This window comes from Apiospora kogelbergensis, assembly GCF_038363985.1.
Source record: "Apiospora kogelbergensis strain CBS 113332 chromosome Unknown utg000005l_segment0_segment0, whole genome shotgun sequence".
Lineage (NCBI taxonomy): Eukaryota > Fungi > Ascomycota > Sordariomycetes > Amphisphaeriales > Apiosporaceae > Apiospora > Apiospora kogelbergensis.
In genome coordinates this window covers 3182078-3202344 of record NW_027117422.1, presented here as the reverse complement: position 1 = coordinate 3202344, position 20267 = coordinate 3182078, and the positions used below count along the sequence as shown (strand labels likewise).

Genomic DNA, 20267 nt, shown 5'->3' with positions numbered 1-20267 from the left:
ACGCCGGATTTGCTGTAACCGGACATGCCGCCCTGCCGGGGGCTATGATCCGTCATGAAAATGTAGCCTCGCAAATAGCAATGAACACCGTATCGCATCCCCAGATCCTATGCAGTTCGCCCGAGCCTCGTTATGCCGTGGTCGCTCTATGCGGTGTGCTTGCCCTTCTTGTTCTTCTTCGCAACTTCCTTAATTTGCAAAGCTGCAAGGCAGTTGTTAGCATTCCAATATCTACACAGAAGCGCCTTAACCATGGCGAAGTAGGGGCGAGGGCTATATCGTACTGGGAGGAAGGGACTGCTTGAGCTTCTCGGCCTTGTCGGTGTCCTTGAGAACAAGGGTGTAGAGGTGCTTGCTGCAGCGGACCTTGAACTTGGTCTGAGTCTGCACACCCTTCTTGTTCTTCTTTATCCGCGCGGCTACATTGATCGTTGATTAGTACCATGAATTGCCGGCATTTTCTTTCCCAGTCCAGTCATATCACTGTCGGGTCGGGTTCGACATACAGGTGGCATCCTTGCGGCGGCAGATCTCGATGAACTGTGCGGAGAGCAATTGTCAGCAAAAGAGGTTTCAAAAAGCGCGGCGCATTATTTTGGCCGTACCTGCTTGATATCGGCGATTTCTTGAGGCATGTTGGCGGTATTGGCTGGGTTGATCGTCGAATCGTAGTGGTGTGAGGATTCTCGAATTTTTGGCGGTGTTACTTTTCCCGATTTCGTCTCACAAAAGTCGAAATTGTTCTGTGGCCTAGCGAAAAGGTGGAAAGATTGGTGAATGCACGGACCATTGCTCATGGGAAATGGGGGTGTCAGGGTGTCAGGGTGTCAGGGTGTGATAGCGTGGAGGGCAAATGCGTGCTGTTATCGATATCGATATCACTAGCGTCTACGGCGCCTTCCCCTCTCCCCTTCCACCCGTTTGCCGTATCCTTGCTCCTGCTGCCTGCTACCTCGTACTCGACAGGATCTCGTCTTGTTGGTTTTTGCATTAGAGACTGTTTACGAGAAGAGCATAGTACACTCTCCAGAGGACATATATTGTACTACCCACTACATCCGCCACCACTTAAAGCAGTCTTGCTCCCACATCGGCGTGCTAGATCAATTTCCAGACACCATTGTTAATCTCGATCTTTACTTCACGACCCTCGTCAATAGCTATCCGCCCAGCATGCAAGATGGCGGTAGTAGCAATCGTGTTCTTCAACGTAGGCAGCGGTCGGGCATCCAACTCTTCAAGCTTGAGGTCGCCTGAGTTCAACGAGTTGCAGGCATCTACAAATTTCTCGAAGGAGATGTAGCCATATCCCGTTTGTCCGTTGAAGTTTCCCTCCTCATCCGGCGCGTACTTCATATAGAAGGGGTTGAACCATTGGAGCTGGCCAGCCGAGTCGTCGGCAACGTCGTAGCCGCGCTTGGCTTGGTTGACCCGGACCTCGCCTCCGGAAGCCATGTAGTGGAAGTATTGGTTGCTGCAGACGAGTCAGACTGCATATTCTGGGCGTTCAAGAAACCAGTTATGCCAACTTACCTATGGACGCCTGCCTTTTGTGGGGCCGTCCAGGAGGCTGTGAAGACCCCCGTGGCAATCTTACTCGGGTCGTCCTGCTTCTGCCATGTCACCATAACGGTAATCGTGTCTTCGGTCGCAGGATCGCATCCGAGACTTGTGGCGATGCCCTTGGCCGCTGAAGCGGAGACCTTGACAGGGACAAAGCCCAGCTGGGTCACCATGGAATCGCAAATGTCAACATGGTGGCTGTTGAGATAGTAGGAAATATCCGAGTCGATACCCGCCCACGCCTTGAATGTCTCCAACTGCGACTTGGGCTGGGACATGTAGCTGTAGAAATAGTTGAAGTCGCCCAGCTTCTGGGCCTTGTACCGAGCATCGGCATAGGCCGGGTCGTACCGCTTGTGATGTTCGACATAGACGAAAACATTGTTCTTCTTCGCCGCCTCGATGAGCTGGATATGATGGTCCAGCGTCTTCACCGCAGGTTTGGTGATCATCACATGGATGCCCCTCTCAATGGCATAGAGAGCAATGGGAAAGTGAGTGGTATCTGGGGTGAAGATGGTGATCGCGTCTCCACGTTTCAACCCATCTATAGCGGTCTTGTAGGCATCGGGGTCTCTGACGCCATTGGCTGGATATGAGTCAAAGGAGCAGTCTAGATTATTGTAGACCTTGTTGATGTTGGTATCGAGATGTTGCCCTGAGATACGGTGAGTCCAGAGCTTGGAGGTTGGGTATGTGCCTCTCAACTTACGGATAGCAGGAAACTTGGTACCGTTGGTGCCAACCATACCCAAGTTGCCAACCTTGCCTCTTCGACGAAGATCAAACAGTGTGAGGCCTACGACACCGACTTTCTTGTCTGAGCCGGAAGCTCCTCCTCCAACAAAGCCCGTCGTATACTCTCCCGTCCCGACCTGTATGACAAATATAGAGATCAGAAAAGGATTGGATTAATGATGACGCAAACAAGTATAACATACCATAAGCACGTCCAAGGGCTTGGGAGCGCCGGTCGAGACGACGGATTTTATGGCCTCGGCAGCCATGTTCTTACAAGACGTTTTCTCGCCACAAAGCCTATTACGATTGATACCACTTCAGGAAGTCAATGGTGTGCAAGAAAGACAGGGCGCAGAGAAAACACCAACAGATCCCGAGAAGAGTTGGGAGCGGCTTTGTATGTTCTCGTGAACGTATCATCCGAAACAACTCCTGGCCGTTGCACGGCTTAAGTTATGGCTGCATACAGTACAGTCGCTATCTGCCTCACACTCACTTCCGGAAAAACCGTGAGGGGCCGGCCTACTTGCTTAGACACAGGGCCCCGAGGTCCCGAGAAATGGTACGTATGACGGTTACCAAGCAGCGGTATTAACGAAACAACCCATCTTGCCTCGATTGATTGTTCTCCGCTTCCAGACTTCACGACTTCCTCGATGCCGAGCTGTTTTCCCAATGTCCCAGTTGATCCATCATATGCTAGCGGTGTTTAGGCGGCGACGATTCGACAGTGGTCTGAATATTGCCCCCGCCCCCGCGTGCAAGCCTGCCCCTGCCCCGCGTGTTCTGGAGACGAGTTTGGTTCTCTTACTGGCGGAACAACCCAGCCAAGTTTTTTCCACCAATTGACGATAGCAAGCTGACTGGACTTGGATTCTCGACATAGCAGAGCCCTGATGCCTGAGGTACTTTGCGCATCCAGAACATCCAGAACATGAAAACAACCAACCAACCATTGCCCGCATCTGGCTCCTCCATACTTTCTTAGCTAGCACTCCATCTTCATCTGGGGAGGAGGGGGAAGGGGGGGCACAGCAGAAGTCACAGGACTCTTGATCCAGTGGCCAGGCACCAGGTTCCGCCTGGTCGAAGTTGCAAAGCAATCAATCAGACTTTCGTTCCAAAGATACAACCAACACCGGCATCCAGGACGGCATCTATGTACATATGATCTAGCACAACCCATCGCCGTAGATATGGTACTAAGTAAGCTACTCGGGGAGAATCCGACTTTCCCTCTCGTGTGTCCTGTTTCTCCTCGCTGCAGACCACCCCCTGTGCATGCTACGCCTGCATCGAGACCAATGCACTTACTCACTTCCTGGCCAATCATGCGTGCTGGACACTTGCCTATTTGGCTTGTACCTGCTGGTCGCTACCCTACCCTCTCCAGTCCCTTCTAGGAGACTTCGTGGGATCCAGTGGCTTCCCAAAACGTATTCTGAAAAGAGCATAATCTAGATGGCTCTCTTTCACCGGCACCGGAGTCGTTCAGAGTCCAAGATTGGGCACCTGGAGACGATGCGTTATTAACTGCCCGCCAATGGCCTTAGGATATATCCATATACGTAAGCGATGACTGCTCCTCTACGTGTTCAACCTGCCAGTGCAAGCTATATTGTTGTTCGCTTCGCGCACTAGCTCGAACAACACACGACCACGGCAGTAGCCGGGTTTTCACTTGTTTCCGCCTGGGTCCGGTCTTTTGGCTATCGTATGGCCGGAAACGCTTCTGAGTGGCCTCCTCGGACCAATGTCACTACGAGCAGATGACACAGTCCCGTTTGATCGCCTTAACTATGCACATTTGTTTGGCCCTTACCATCCCTGCAAACCATCGAGGTGGGCATCGGCCATTTGGTTATCAGAATCAAGCTTTATTCAGCAAGTCGCTCTCTAGTTGGAGATACTATAAGTAGGATGGTGGCGCATCAGCCGTCTCCTATTTCTTTGCCCATCTTTGTGCTTTCCGCCCTCTAGTACACTATTTCGACTTATTTTCTTCGTCAGCTCACCGACCAAGTCTGGTGGTAGTGATCTGAACCTTTCTCGTTGTCCCTTCTTCACAGAACCCCGGCTAAGAAACATCATGGCTGTGAGCAATGGTCACACGACTGCACGCCGGCCGCTGCCGTGTGGCATCTATGCGCCAACCATGACCTTTTTCGACTCAGAAACCGAAGAGTTGGACATTCCTGTCATCAAGAAGCATGCAGAGAGACTGGCCAAGGACGGCCTTGCTGGCCTTGTTACAATGGGTTCCAACGGGGAAGCCGCTCACTGTACGCGGGAGGAAAAGCTGGCAGTCACCCGCGCTACTCGAGAAGCTCTCGACGCCGCTGGTTTCTCATCCACGCCCATCATACTCGGTGCCACAGAAGGCAGCGTCAAAGGCACCATCGAGTTGAGCAAAGAGGGAGAGAAGGCTGGCGCTGATTATGTGCTGCTGTTGCCTCCAAGTTATTTCCGCGGTCTGATGGACGAGGAAGCCATTGAAGGATACTTCCTTGCAGTGGCAGACGGCAGTCCACTGCCCTTGGTCCTCTACAACTACCCCGGCGCAGTTGCCGGTATTGACATGGACTCGGATCTGCTCATCAAGCTCGCAAAGCACCCCAATATTGTTGGAACCAAGTTCACTTGCGGAAACACCGGCAAGCTGACCCGAGTGGCTCTGGCTACCAACGCCAAAACGCCCGGCTCGGAAGGTAGTGGTTACATGGCCTTTGGCGGTATGTGTGACTTTACTGTGCAGACCCTGGTTTCTGGGGGAGTGGGATCATTGCTGGCGGCGCCAACGTGATGCCCAAGCTGTGTGTAAAGGTGTGGAACCTCTATGCCGAGGGCAAGACAGAGGAGGCCATCAAGCTGCAGAAGGTTCTTTCGCGCGGCGACTGGTACCTGACGAAAGCAGCCATCGCTGGCACTAAACAGGCCATCCAGAGTTACTTTGGCTATGGAGGATATCCGCGGAAACCGCTGAAGCGCCCCGACCAGACACGCATCTCGGCTATCGCTGATGGCATCCGAGAAGCCATGGAAGTCGAAAAATCGCTGTGAGACCGCCCGGGCAAGCGCGTAAACACGGGACAGACTTCGCCGCCGTTTTCTATTTAGCCGTGACGTCGCTGCACCACACCTTCGGACAATGCGGGGTTTTATGAGAATCCGGGGTTGGCGTTTGAGGCTCTTGGGGACCACCTGTCACTTCTCCATACCCCACATTGGCTCTGTGTATCCTGATACATCAGAAATATGCCTATGGCTTATATGATATACGGAACTTCCATTTTCAGTCATATGAGCTTTCAGGATAGCGAGAAAGGAGACGAAGAAGAACCGGATGTCGTGGAAATGGGCGCAGGGTCGTTGCGCCTCAAGTAGGAGCATCACCTGATGGCCTTCATTGGTTGCACAAGTGTCATGCTGTCTTTTATTTTCTGGTCTTGTGAAACCAGCTTCTGATTTCCTGAAATATAGAGAGGAGAGATGCTTCTAACGTTCTAGTGGCCCGTGTATTCAATATCGTCTTGGCTTAGAGCCGGGTGCGGGAACTTACTCCCACATCTATTTTAGTCCTACTTCTGTTCCAGTCCTTATCTCATAGTGAAGTCTACGAAGAACCTGATGTGTCATCCTTAACATGAGGTAAGTCAGCTTTACCACCTCGTTTGAAGCAGTGGCGGACCGAATCTTGCCCAACGGTGTTGTACAAATAAAGGTACTGGACAAGTGACCAAGATCGCTCTAGACCTGGCTGTATTTTCAATGGGCGGACCTGTTTTTTTATCGAGCAATACAGCCGTGTCGTCTAGGACAAGCTTTAGTAGATTAATAGTCAACTGAACCGGATATTCGTAAGTGAGAGTTGGCCAGTGATAAACCACATGTATAAATGTTCTCGTGGCCTCCATTATGATAGCCCGACCTTGTATTGCCGGGGATCCAGCTCGTCGATATTGGCGCTCTTGGGGGCGCCGTCGAAGATGTACTCGCTCATTAATTTCCCCGTGGCCGGTCCGTTCTGGATGCCCCAACATGTATGGCCGGCCGCGATCCATAGCCCTGCCACTGAAGTACCGCCCACGAGTGGCGATTGTTCCTCGCCGAATCTCATGTGCCGCGGTATGTAACAGGACTGTTTCGCCAGAACCGGGGCGGCCCCGAGCCTCGAGCTGACGGTGCCAATGTACGATATCAGATCGTCACACTGTGCCTCGTCGCACTCGGCCTGGTCGGCCGCCTCTGGCAATGGTATCGTTGAATCTGGCTCGCCTGATCGAACTACTTAGTTTCTGGGGCGAGTACATAAAAGAAAATAATAATAATAATAAAAATAAAAAGGGGGCTTACCACAAGCATACACCTCCCCCGCCGGGCCTTGCATATATTTCCGGATCCACCTTACTCCTGTGCCTTCGCTTCTGTCCCTGGACCGCCCGATGGGGTGGCACCCAATTGATGGGAAGTTGAATGCTGGTGAAGATGGCATACGGGCTCACGTCGGCCTCGAACACCACACTATGCACCCTCAGACCCTCGATCTTGGCGTTGGGTATTAGTTTCCCCGCCCACGGGCCAGCCGCGACGACGACATCCGAGACGCCGTGAACAGTTATCACCTCACCCGATTCGCTGTCGAGATACTGGACGCCGTCGACGTTGGTCCTTCCCAGGGTTCTTAAGATTTTCGTGACACGGGCATTCGTCTTGATGGCCACGCCTTTCGCCTCGGCCAGAGCCGCCATCGATGTGGTGAACTGGAAGGGGTGGACCTGCGCTGTCTCCGTAAAGCCTGGCTGCCCCATCTCGGCGTACTCCTGGATCAGGTCGCTGTCGACCCAATCCAGATCGGCGGGGAGCACCGATTTCGTCAAAAGCTGAGTGGCGGCCTTGTCTTGCTTGGGGAGCTTTTCCCACTCCTTTCCCACATCATTATCCGGCTGCCGGGCGCCTAGCAACGGACCTACTACGCTATTGCTATTCTCAAGCTTTGGCACGGGACTCAGGCTATCGCTCTGGCTTTCCGATTTATTACCCATATCATTCCGTGATCCATCTCTATGGCCGTTCTGTTGCTTTTGGCGGTTATCGGGTCCGTTGAGATCCTTGTGTTTCAGAGTGGCGGCGACCTGGCCGCAACCGACGGTCCGATATCCCCACCGCTCCGCTCCTCGGTGTGCTGCTGCCAGGTCGGCATGCAGCTGGTAGGATAAAGGAACTATGCACTGCGGGTAGGCCCATAGTCCCAGTAGTCCGCCTGCCTTCCCCGATGCACCGGCAGCGATTGAGTTGGCTTCCAGCAAGGTGATGCGGTGAAATGCCGGGTTGAAGGAAGGGTGTCGTGACAGGTAGTAGGCCGTAGTGCAGCCAACTATCCCTCCGCCTGCAGGCTGTCAGACAAGATAGCGACGGGTATAAAAGAGCCAGCAGGTGCTAGTGCACGATAGCGGTGCACAGCAGGGATGGACGAATCAGGCTTTCTTGGAGATGGGGCTGTGCTATAGACAGGATGTTTGTAGGGGATTTGAGACGAAAGCGTATAAGTCTAACAGCTTACCTATTATGATGATGTGCCGCGCTCGATGCGGGTTTGGATCCATCGCCGGCACTGGCAAGCGAGATACGGTCTTAAATGAAGTAGAGTGTGTGTATGTATACGACGTGGCAGCTGAGGATCCAGCGGCTCTTTTCCGCGGAGGTGGCCTGGACTAGGGATCAATGAGGCTGGAAGTGAAATTGCACATCTGGTCTAAGTCGATGCAGGCAGGTGGTTGCGATCCCTTCCTAGATGCCGATGCCGATGCGGATGTGGACGAAGGGTGTGCGTCTTGCCTGCATTTCAATCCTCAATCCTCAATCACCAAGTGCGTGCAACTGACATCGAACTTCATCCATTGATTGTTGCCCGCCGGCCCTCTGCAGGGCCTCCTCCATCCAGGGTACTTTGACGCCAAAGGCACACGTGGTTAGTGAGGGGTAGGTAGTAACCGTAGTAGTAATAGCCCTGAGAGTCGGCCCATGGAATGTTCTTGCGATAGGCGGGGCCTCCATGTCACTTCAGAATCGCCAACGGCATGTGCCAAGAGTCATGGACTTTGACCGGTCTGTTCGGCCTCGCCGGGAGCCCGGACATTATGTCTGTTGTCAGTGCCAATTGCTGTGTGTCTAGTCGGTACGATGCAAGCTGAAGTCGGAGGAAAACCCAGGTTTCCACAGGGCTCCCTCGGGTGCGGACTGGTGCGGCCTGGTGCGGCATTCCCACCATTCCCACCATTCCCACCATTGCATGACGACGCTGCCACTCGGATCGCGAGGCTGCCGAGGTCGAAAGCTCCGAGAGTGGCAGATTGACAGCATTGACATGGCACGCTGCGCACGTTGCCTGCAGATGGCAATGTTTCGAAACTCTAACGACACGGAGGAAAGCGGGAGTGTCCAGTGTTTCGCCCGCATCAGATCAGCTAAGCCGGGCTTTTTTCTAATTGACAGTGATCCACTTGAAGATAGAATATAAGCCTGTGGACAAACCCGAGCGCCAGCTGCTACAACGTCTACGTCCAATCTCGCCCACCTCACTTCATGCACTCTGCAAGATCGTCGACTTCTCGGTCTCTTCGTACGTCTTTTCCAGCGACGCCCCCGAGTCGCACACACAACCCGCCCGTAGTAAGAGAAAGACATACTGACACGCCAGCTCCACAAGGCACCGTCCGCCCCAACACCAAGTGTCTTGCTCCATTACGCATCTACCCCACTTCGTCCGGTATCGTGAGAACTTCCTTCTCTGCGCCTTCGACGACCAACCGGAGCTTCCCCGCCACTCGATATTTCCAGACATCAACCAACACACTCAAAATGGCCTCGGCAACGACCTTTTACGACTTCAAGCCCGCCGACAGTAAGTATCCGCCTGTTTGATCGCATACCAGCAGGTTAGAGCTCGGGTGTTCTAACCCACCTCCAACCATGCAGAGAAGGGCAACGAGGTGGACTTGTCCTCATACAAGGGCAAGGTGGTCCTGGTAGTGAACACGGCCTCCAAGTGCGGCTTCACGCCCCAGTACGCCGGCCTCGAGAAGCTGTACAAGGACATCAAGGAGAAGCACGGCGACGACTTCGTCATCCTAGGTTTCCCCTGCAACCAGTTCGGCGGCCAAGAGCCCGGCACCGACGACGACATCCAGAGCTTCTGCCAGGTCAACTACGGCGTCAGCTTCACCATTATGGGCAAGACCGACGTCAACGGCGACCAGGCCAGCCCGCTCTTTGAGTGGATGAAGACCGAGAAGCCCGGCCTCATGGGTCTCAAGCGCGTCAAGTGGAACTTCGAGAAGTTCCTCATCGGCCGCGACGGCCAAGTCAAGCAGCGCTGGGCCAGCACCACCAAGCCCGAGTCCCTCGAGAAGCCCATCCTGGAGCAGCTGGAGGCCAAGGCGTAAGTCTCCTTCGCTCAATTCTTCTCACTCGGTCGAGTTGCGCGCAGTGCTCGGGAGAAAGAGTCATGTTCCAGCAGCAGGAACGACACGAATGTTCATTCTCTGTTTTCAGAACTGTCGCGGCCAAAATATAAGGCCGGGTCTCTTGCGTCGTATTTCTCGGGAGGTGCAACACTGACAGGCCTGGGGCATGTACCGATATGAGTACTGCGACGTTTGTCTGATTCACACGCAGGGACATACCCATGGCCCGCGGTAGCTCTGCGATAGGGTTGGATTAATTAGGTCCCTTATGTTCAACGAGGAAATGATACCAAATTTAGCTCCTTGTTCCGTTAGGCAACTTTGCTCCCGTTGTGATCCGCTGATGCCAGTCGCATTTCTTCCATGCCGATCTTGTAAAGATAACGTACTGCAATAGAATCTGTGCCATGCTCCTTTTCTCCGCCTTCTTCCCTGTGCCGCGGTATATGCTGTCTCCCGGGGCTGGTGTGTAGCATCGATGAGTTTGAGGTATGACTGCTCGTCTTGTAGGATGTGACTGCCCCTTACTCTGCCCTCTTGAGCCTCGGGAACCTCGTGGGCTACTCACTCTTCACAAAGCTTGATCACTACGCCGGTATCTGCGGACCGTATCTGAGCATGAAGATTATTCAACACCTTCTCTTCTCCGTCAAGAACGTAAAGATTAGAGAGAGCGATGCAGATATGCTTAGAAGGGGCTAGTAACTGCCTGGTTATATTCATCCGTCGCTGCCACAGGTCAATTCTCTACCTATGCAATGTGAAGCCAGCAGCATGAAACTAGTCCGTTACAAATTCTGGCCGACCCCGGCGTGCTTGGACATTGCTGTTGCCTCAGTCGAGCGTGGGAGCTGAGGAAGTAGTAGCACCCGCCTTGTAACACGCTTATCGAATGGTATTGTATCTTCTTCCCATAAAGGCGTGGCAGGTGGAAGCGTTGGTTGATATGGTGAGTCTAGAAGTAAGTGAGCATATTAGTCTGGCGTCGATGCATGGCGCTCCGATATTATTGCCATTGGGGCAGACAAGACGTAAAGTAATGGATACATGATAGTATATCTTGAGCTGCTTGTCATTGTACGTGTGCCACTAGATGAACACTCAAGGATCTATCAATGTCACCAGCCCGGAGCCTCGACACGTTTCCTGTATCCCACAGCGTGATCAGATCATGTGAAGGCCTTCAACACAGATGAGCGACCAACATCGTTGTGGCCAATGCAAGAATACCACCACTGCATGTTCCGCTTGCTTGATTACCTATTATCCTCGGAAAGGCGCACCAATACGTCAGAGAAGCCCCTGATAGCCTCGACTGTACGCAATCATCATGTGAGATATAATATGTTGTCATGACATTGCGGCGCTTCCTCTTCCTTGCAGTCAGTACGGACGATGCCCCTTTTTGAACTGAACCCCCCTAATCAAACCCTCCCGAACGGAGGGGATGAAATCTTTGGATGTAAGCCATTCAGGCCGGAATCTAAGTCAAATCGATTGATGCCTGATATCGAGCCACCGTTATGAAAGTGTACAATTTGAGGCGCTTGCGGTCTAGAATTAACAAGCCACTCGATCTCATGAAGGCCAGTCATGATATTTGGCCATACTGTCGTGTTGTGCTTTAAGGTTTCACTGACAGTACTAACAGCCGAATCGCATATTCTATAGTAAAGGGGTGAAAGGTTGATGTGACTCTTGGGCCTCACCCGTATCTGACACCAAATCGATTCGCCCGACTGCGTGTCGGGCCTCGTATTTCTCTACCTCATCATCGCCAACTGCTAAAGTAGATGGGGCCTTCATAAGCTGCTAATTGAGCCAGTGATTGCTACATGCACATGGTGTTCCGTATCATTCATGGCCACCCTCCGTGCAACCAGTTTGCATTTCTACACTAACTCCCTCGAGACATACAAAGAAACCGGCATTAGCTTTTCTTCCCGAGTATTCCTTGAGTACCGGCCCGCTCGGGGCTTCAGCGTGATGACTCGATAGCCTCCCAACTTGGTTGGTCGTCATCTCCGAAGCCTAGTCCGCCACGTCCATTGCTCGTGGTGGGCAAGTGTACCCCCTTTCGTATTTTCACCCCGTTCTTTTCCCTTGAGATGCCAATGGCGTATGTCTCATATACATGTGCAAGCCCATCATGTGAGGGACGCGCCCTGATTTCTGGGCAGAGAGTAACACGCATCAGGCACTATTCTCCGGTCAAGTGTTACATGAAAATGCAGACAAGAAAGTCAAAATCAGCTACACGAAGGTGCTAAGAAACAGTAGTGTATTCTTGCGTACCACAGAGGCTGATGTCCCTGGTGCTGTGTGTTGCTCTGCAGGATCAACCTGAAGTGTACCTGCCTACTCTTTCTTAGATGCAGGCGGTGGTGGTGTCGTGCTCCAGAAGCTCGGGAACTTGGCAGTTTCCAGAGTATGCACACTTTGACATTGCTGGATGCCCCGGTTGTGACCTCGGAAAATACAACCCCTTGCAGAAGCTTGCCGACGGTGATCTAAGGCCGAGATGCAGTAGTATAGGGCAGATTGGGTATTGTCACAGCTGTTGCCGGGGTCTGAGCGGCGGCTCCAGTTTCGGCCCCGCGAGCTCGGTATGGGGCAAAGACCTCCTTCGTGATAGGAATATACTATACTGGTTCATGCATGCAGTCTCTATACTCCGTATCAATTTCCAAGGCATTGCTGTCAGAACTGGGTCAAGCGTGGTATATACGTCGCGAGGGACTGCGCCCCAGGCCACAATGACGAGAATATTCTGATCCGAGTCATGTGCTATTTCTAGAGGGAAAAAGGGGTCTCACACCAAGGGCCTGTTGTCGATCATACGGGGTGTGGTATCCTAGGAACTCTATACAAATTCATCGCCGCAGCCGATGTAACCCCACTACTTGAAAGATCGCGCTTCAAACCGACCATTGCGCATTTTCTCGAGGTTATGAAGCCAGATTGGCTTGGGACGAACGTCGCCGATCACAATGCAAGTCAAGATAGCCGAGATCGTATTCTGGAGGAAAATAATAATCCCAAGGCGAGGAATCGCGTGGTATCATCATCGCCTTTAGGACATAACTGCATATACGATTCCATTATACATATGCTGGAAGATCGGCAAGGCAGCTAGCTGGATAAGTCTTCGGTGAGAGAAACTTGTTGTATCCAACGGAGCATTTTGGTCTACTTACGGGCGGGAGCTGAAAAAGGTCTCAGCATCTACCTCGGGTAGGCGGAAATCTCGGGGTACACAACAACCCCTTCAACCAACTAGCCCATGCAGTGTTAGGTATGACGAAGGTAAATAGAAGGGAAATTGAGAAAACACAATGATTTTACCGTCGGCCAATACCTCTCAAGGAAGGCCATTCGTATGACGGATCGGCAGTGAGGCTCTGAAACCCACGCCCGTCTTTCACCCTCTCGGAGTACCTCCTCAAAGAGGGAGCAGCAAATCAACTCCTCGTGGGGGTGAAGTAGCCAGGATCATTTGAGCCAATGAAGTTCCAACATGTGATAATGTTGTAGCATTTCCCCAACGAATAATTCAGAGGGGGAGGGGGGGACATAACACCATCCTGGGTGCGTGCACTCACTCTAGAAAACCACAGCGGATGCTATCAAATTCCCATTTGTCACCTGAATGCAATAGGAATAATATCTTCAGAACCGGATGCAGCAGGACCACCACTCTAGCAGGCAATACAAGCTTCATTTCACCCACGGCTCTAACCTGACTGACAGCAGAGGCAAGAATAACCATATGGTAGACTGTCACGAGACACGTACAGGCATGATATATCGGCAGTCTATGGCGATACCAGATGCAATAACACGCCTCCTAGTGGGTCATCTGCGCCAATGTCGCAGAAGCTCGAGACGGACCTGGCAGGTTTTGGTATTCGGCAACAGTCCTCTTGGGCTTGGGGAGGGGGGCAGCATGACACTCTGCAAGACATTTGCCGGGCTTTTATTTTATTTTTGGACTACGGAAAGCCCAACATTCAAGACATAATGACATGTTGCCGCGCAGCAAGCGTGTGTGGTGGTATCGGGATATATTGGCTTCCCACTCGCCGTCCTGCGTGGCTGGCGACCAGCAAGGAAAAGAAAGAGGGAGAGGGAGAAGGATAAAGATTGGAACGTGATATCTCACGTCTTACCTTGCTATTAATACGCGTGCCAGCACGTTGGATCCTAACAGGGAGGACCGTGGCATGGCGATAAATTGCCATCCACAAAGGACTCGCGCGGAATCTTGTTATTTGTTCGCTATCGGTGTCTTGACTGTCATATCTGCTGTCTGTTGTGTAACTGTCTATCTGCTTACCCTACAGACAGCCCAGCCCAGCACAGCAAATTGCAATGTGTGGGGGCACTCGTTTGAGCGGTCAGGCGGCACGTCCATTCAGCAAGTTGTGAATCAGATAGAGCAATGTAGAGGGAAAGTAGGATTGTATGATGATATAGCCTACCTATCAGTCGTGTGGGAGTAGCCATCGACGATGTGCGAAGTGTGCCGTTATATTCGCAAAGTACCGTGCGTGCCGCTCATGAGATGCCTCGGTGAGCGTTGGATGCGCCTCTCTCGCCATCGCCGTCACCCCCCACCTCAGCAGCCTGGGGAGGTAGAATCCCATTGGTGGCACGCTGATTCCAGCAGCGCCAAGATATGCAACGTTGCGCTTTTAGCCCGAGGATTCGACACTGAGATGCAGCTTAGCTAGGAGTTTAGGAGGCGTGTATCAAGGTATGTTGTTGGTATCGATGCCTAGTTCCCAGGTGCTAGGCTTTTAGGCTGCTGAGGGGCCCTGGGGCCTATGGGCTTTGCCTTCTGGACTTGCCTTCTGGACTTGTCAGTCTAGCGTCTGGCAGTTGGTTTGCATTGTCATGTACGGAGTAACCCTTTGGATTCTGCGTACATAAGAGGTACATGTCCATTATCAGCTCTGTTTATAGTCATGGTGGGTTGCGCAAGGAAATTGAACTGCGCTACTCATTTTCGATAGTTTGTGAGGGCGAGTGTGAGATCCCGCTTGCAACCACCGCCGGCCATGCTGCTGCTGCTGCTGCTGCTGCGGTTGAATGGCCATGGAATGCTATAGCTTCCCACGCCACTGTGTGAGCATTGCTACAATATGCTTCCGGTTAAACAGGGCAGAATGAAATCCTGGATTGATCTTTTCACAATACGGTACTAATAATTTGGCCCAAGCAGTTGGTTGCGAGCAGGTACTGCCTTTCTCCCGGAATTGCTACCTGAAATGTGCCCCCGGTTGCTTGGTTTGTACCGACCAGCGGTTGTAAGTAGCCTTAAAACCGATTCTATGGACGGCAACGGCCGCGTCAAAAGGTCATGGTTTCGGTACGCTATGCTCATCGGGGCGTTCTTGCGCGCTGATCCCATGATGGGAAATTTTAAGGGCCTTTTTTTACATGCCAAGATACGGATCAGATGGGCCAGCTATCGATGCAGATCAATCCCATGAGACGGCAATTTAAGCCGTCTTTCTCGACGATCACCGCAACAATCGCTCATGACATGCGTCGAGGCGTCGGAGAACTCACAGAGGTGAGGGGGGCACGGAAGCTGGCCATGGAGCGGACACCAGCCAATAGGAATGCAATTGCTGATAGGGTTGCTTTAGGGATCTCATCCTACCACTCAGCCAATGGCAGCTTCCTACCTTGGAGTACAAGTACAGGATCTGGTTCACTGGCAAGAGGCGGGAGAGGCTGAAGCCATTTCACGCACTGGGTTTAGTGGGAGTATTTGGTCTCCCCTTCGATGCAGTTCTTCGGGCCTTCTAGTGTTTTGAATTCCAGCCACTCCTACTCGGCCGTGGCGTTTTGCGTTACAGCATGTTGGAAAATCATGCACCCTTCCCTTCGATCACAAATGAATGGGCATCGTTTGGAGGTATGCCGAAGAATAGTAGATATAAAGAGAGAGAGGTGGAAAATGACAGCCATTCCATCGGAACCCACCGTAATGACGGACGTCGTGACCTTTGGCTTTTCAGACTAGGCATGCTTCAAATGTCGATTGCATTTCTTTTAGTCATAGAGACGCCTGTGATTTGCTGGCCGACGTGCCCCGGACAAGGCCTATGTACCCGATCAACCCCAGGAATCTGGGAAGATGACCTCAAAAACGCGGGGAAGAGATGACTGGATCAGACGCTGCCCGTTGAGGTCCCTTGGCGTGTCGTGTGATTATTTAGTAGTATTCGCTAAGTAGGAAAGAGAGTACAGGAGCATGATAGTATGAGTAGCAATAGCTGGGACAGTACGTATTATGTAAGTGGGCGCGCTCCTTCGTTTCGGGACGCCACGTTTCCGTATTAGTTTCTATTTAGCTTTTTCGTGCAGTGAAATTGGAACAAGGGCCTGTCAAGCCACGTCGAAAGACGATAGTCGGCGTTAGTTGTTGACTGACGGGAGGTTAAAGCACAGAACAAAAGGGGCAGAGGGGGCAAGGGGGGTGTGTTGCCCCAGGTTTTAGTTTCACTTCCGGGGGCAGCTAAACTTGGCTTAAAGCGGGCTGCCCTGGCCCTTTAGCGCCGCCATGTAATTTCTCGGCCTGTGCTGGTGCTGCTGCTGGTGCTGCTGGTGCTGCTGGTGCTGCTGGTGCTGTTGGGCTGGTGACTGACACCCACCAGCCAGTCCCTTCATGATGGACCCAGACGCTAGGTATGTAGCCATTCTCCGTAGTATATGCAGCGGACGTCTTACGCCGCACGCTACTTTCAAGATGCCGAGGTTGTCTGGACGGTAGTGCACTTTCTGACCAGGGCACCGACCGCTACTCGAAACCCGTCCAGGGCTCTGACGAAAGATGACATTGTACACACAGGAGGAGTGAACCACCCACCACCTGTGTGGCGCGTAAGCAAGCTTCGGCGTGGTGCCGTACCGGGCTAGACCTCCAGATTGGCCCAGTTGCTTGCGGCATCAGGGAGGGTCTTGCCTTGTAGTACTGGGTCTTGGGGGTGTCAGCCGGGTGGGATGACGATGAGCATCCTCAAGATAGTTTCCGCCAAAACAACATGCCCGCTCCAAGGCATCTGATACCCGCCATCGCCAAAATCATGTACTATGGTCAAACGACCAGGCATCGGAGCGGGCTCATCTCTGAGCGTTGGGCACTGACTACGGAGTATTTGCGCTGGAATGATTGCCGAGTTCCCAGGCACATCGATCTGACAAGTGACTGATTACCTAGACAGTGGTAGGTTATGCCCGGAACAGGTCCCATCACCGGCCTGATGTTACATCTTCAGTACGTCGGGGGATCTTCGACATGGAATCACAACAATGCAACACTTGTTGTTCAGACAGCAGGAGTATGCAGAGTTTGTTGCTTGTTTGGTACGCACGCATGTTGTGCGCAATGCAGATGGTCGCGCTCAACGCTTTTTCCCAGAGGCTTGGAGGCACGGCCCGATAAGTCCCTCAAAATCTCCGAGAGGATTCAAGCAACATGAGATGACAGAACGTTTCAAGGGAGATATCAGATGTTCTGACCGAGACAGCATCCAGTAAAAGCAATCAAAGGGCATAATCGGACTTCTACCATTAAGATTCTCAGAGAGACTCCATGTTGGAGCTGTGAGGTCAGTGGCTTTCTCGGGTTAATGAATGGCTCGGTGTGGTCCCAGAAAGGGAGCTGCATAGAAGACGACAGCCGGGGGTCAAAGATAAGAGATGGAAGCTTCAATGGAAGAAGACGTTGCTTTTGAACTGAGGCGGACGTGGCTGTATCTCCCAGCGTCTCTTCCCCGAATGCAACGCACCGCGTCGTCCTGCATTTCCCTGCAAAACGAATCACAATCTAAGCATGTGTATATATGCAAGTGCGATTATTGGGCTCTCTGATCAAGCAGCAAGCAGCAAGCAGCAGGCATGCATGTGGGTAACGACAACGGTGGACAAGCAAGTCTGACGTGACGTGTTAGAACAAGACCAGCCAATGCGACCTCGCAGGCTCGTTACGATGTAGGGACCAAGGTGGAAGGGGAATTACCAGGCCTCAGGGCCGATAGACTCTGACATTGGCAGGCTAGCGGGGTTGCATGTTGAGGTTGTCGTTACATACTTTGGGTCTGCTTATCAGGCCGGGGCGGGCTCGTTACCAATCTTCAGTGTTCAGTGCACAACTATCTACCAGGCATTAGGCATGTATGTAGATAGCCACCAACCGGCCCACCCTCGCCAGCACCCAGGGCCCAGGGATGCTAGATGCCTACTTACTTGTACATACATATATACATACTGGCGATTCGGGGTGGGTTGAGATTCCCACACTCCACTTCCTGTAGATTCGCCATTTTGCCGTGTAATCTGAGAGTGCAGCGACTGGGTCCATTGGGTTTGAGTTCACCACCTCGACGCCTGAATACGGGTTATGTAGGGCCGTGAATAAGGCATGCAGTTCGCAACCTCTGTTACGTTGGCGGCAAGCCACACGCTGCCAGTCACCCACACACCACACACCACACACCACACACCACGCACCACGCACCACGAACGGCTAATGGGGGCAGGCAACGCCAGCAAGAGAGGCGGCGAAGCTAACCAACTAGTCCGAACGACATGCCTTATTTTCGACGACTAGCCCATCTGTGATCCGGCGGCATACGATGGACATCTGATACGTGGAATTCTCACCCGCACACACACAGAATGTAGCTTAGCCAATGGACCTGATCCAAACCCCGAAGCATACTGTAGCGTAGGTACTGCTCGCTTTACGTAGCGACGAATAGCGACTGGAGCGGCACTTGGGTGCCCCCGAGTCTTGCCCTCTTCTCCATCCCTCCCTCTCCTCTCTCTCTCTCTCTCTTTTCTCTCTCTCTCGGGGTGGGTTTCCACCCCAAATTTGACCAACACCAGGAGCCAGCAAGGAGCCCTGGTTCTTATAGTGAGATCAAAATCAATTCCCTCTAAACTCCTAGGAATCGTTGGTAGACAAGGACATCCCAATATGTTTTGAAAGGATAAATGTGAGTACTCTGCCTGTGAGGCGAGGTGAGCAATGCCTGGGCCTGGGCCTGAGCCTGAGCGGGAGCGGATCCCAAGAGACAGACATCGCGCTTGTCCTCTGTCCCTTATCCTTTACCCTTTACATAAATGAACGTGGTCAAGGAATCCAGGTATTCGTCCAGGTCGGACCAATCCTGTTTAAGCCTGGATATCGGGTGGGAAAACACGATGCGGGATTCTGCTGCGGGTACCTCGCGCACCGGCCCTGCCCACTGTGGAAAGTGGGCAGCTAAGCAAGTGTGTGCCTATAACCTGGAGCCTCGTCTACATACTACCACTACCACTGCCCTTCTTCCAAGATATCACACCTGTGCGGTCGGAGGATAGCGTGCGGCCTATAGGCCAGCACCTACTACTAGACTAGCACCGTGGTCCTGCTTCGCTGCACATACGGTCGAGGAGCGCACCATCATCAACATCATCGTGCTGGCTCCTGATAGCGATAGCCGTGATGGATATTAGCAGGGTCAAAAACTACAAGACTAGATAGAAAATAAACTTCGACACTAGCAATCGTGACCGCTACTTCCAACTGACTTTCTGTTCTCACATTGGCATCATGTAGGTAGGAAGACGGACTCGTGGTGCGACGGTCGATGGCAGGACGGCGTACAAAATCCTGTTTACCACGGCCGCAGCACTGCACATGAATAAGTTGCTAGACACCAACCGGGGTGAGAGGACGACAAAGTGAATACGACATGACGCACCAAGGTGCATTTCGGAGGAGAGAGCCCCAAGCAACAGAGACCAGAAGAAAAAAAAGAAGAAAAAAAGCAATCGGTGGCCGGCACCTTCAAATCCATCCGTTAGCGACGACTCTTGCATAGTGGATATCCGTGATAGCACCTGCTAAGTAGCATCTGGATTCCCCCGCCAAAGGCGCCGGCCGATTCATTCCCCTGCTCTAGGCAAAGTACGTACGTACGTACAGGAACACAGGCCAGGACTTTCCGACTTCAAAACAACAGCAGCCCCGGGTTATGTCATTTTTAGCTCCGACGACAACGAGGAAAAGAGTGGCCATTGCGCTCCTCAATTCTGTCGAAGATGCGTGGGAACAAGCACCGAAATGCACTATCCGGATACGCACTCGCCTACAGGCTAGCAGGACGTGTGTAGGAACTCGGTCCTTGCAGCATCTCCTGGCAAACCGGGCTTGGTTCGCCGCCTGCCATTGGGCGGGAGCACCAAGCTATCCTCTTTCTCGTCATCTTCTCGAAAGATGGCATTGCACGCTTAAGCCCATGCCTTAAGGTACCCATCGAATCCCATCTCGTCAAGCCGCCGTGGCGGCAGCGGCCAAACGGGGTGGCATTGCTTCCATCCAGCCCTCATTGGGCTCCTCCATTCCCTCCCATGCTCCTCAGCGAGCTGCATGTAGGCAGATGCACACCTGTACGTACCTGCAACGAGTGTTCTGCTGGTGCAGGGGGCTCCCCTTGTCGG

General features: G+C 52.6%; 5 protein-coding genes across 5 annotated transcripts; 2 read left to right on the top strand and 3 right to left on the bottom strand.

Annotated features, from left to right (window-relative positions):
- Window positions 1–146: 146 nt before the first annotated feature.
- Window positions 147–635, bottom strand: PG998_007642 (60S ribosomal protein eL38; the record flags this gene model as incomplete). Its single annotated transcript, XM_066874458.1, has 4 exons — window positions 147–202; window positions 285–419; window positions 507–540; window positions 606–635. The coding sequence occupies 4 exons, from the start codon at window positions 633–635 to the stop codon at window positions 147–149; spliced, it is 255 nt and encodes an 84-aa protein (XP_066730403.1).
- A 463-nt stretch (window positions 636–1098) lies between these two features.
- Window positions 1099–2570, bottom strand: PG998_007641 (d-galacturonic acid reductase; the record flags this gene model as incomplete). The annotated part of the gene is made up of 4 exons (XM_066874457.1): window positions 1099–1474; window positions 1534–2221; window positions 2276–2438; window positions 2505–2570. The coding sequence occupies 4 exons, from the start codon at window positions 2568–2570 to the stop codon at window positions 1099–1101; spliced, it is 1293 nt and encodes a 430-aa protein (XP_066730402.1).
- Window positions 2571–4393: 1823 nt separating this feature from the next.
- On the top strand, window positions 4394–5364 carry PG998_007640 (L-threo-3-deoxy-hexylosonate aldolase; the record flags this gene model as incomplete). The annotated part of the gene is made up of 2 exons (XM_066874456.1): window positions 4394–5036; window positions 5060–5364. The coding sequence occupies 2 exons, from the start codon at window positions 4394–4396 to the stop codon at window positions 5362–5364; spliced, it is 948 nt and encodes a 315-aa protein (XP_066730401.1).
- An 853-nt stretch (window positions 5365–6217) lies between these two features.
- PG998_007639 (FAD dependent oxidoreductase) lies at window positions 6218–7907 on the bottom strand (the record flags this gene model as incomplete). The annotated part of the gene is made up of 3 exons (XM_066874455.1): window positions 6218–6588; window positions 6671–7690; window positions 7865–7907. The coding sequence occupies 3 exons, from the start codon at window positions 7905–7907 to the stop codon at window positions 6218–6220; spliced, it is 1434 nt and encodes a 477-aa protein (XP_066730400.1).
- A 1255-nt stretch (window positions 7908–9162) lies between these two features.
- Window positions 9163–9746, top strand: PG998_007638 (glutathione peroxidase-like protein; the record flags this gene model as incomplete). Its single annotated transcript, XM_066874454.1, has 2 exons — window positions 9163–9205; window positions 9280–9746. 2 exons carry the CDS (start codon window positions 9163–9165, stop codon window positions 9744–9746), a joined length of 510 nt encoding a protein of 169 aa, XP_066730399.1.
- Window positions 9747–20267: the final 10521 nt, after the last annotated feature.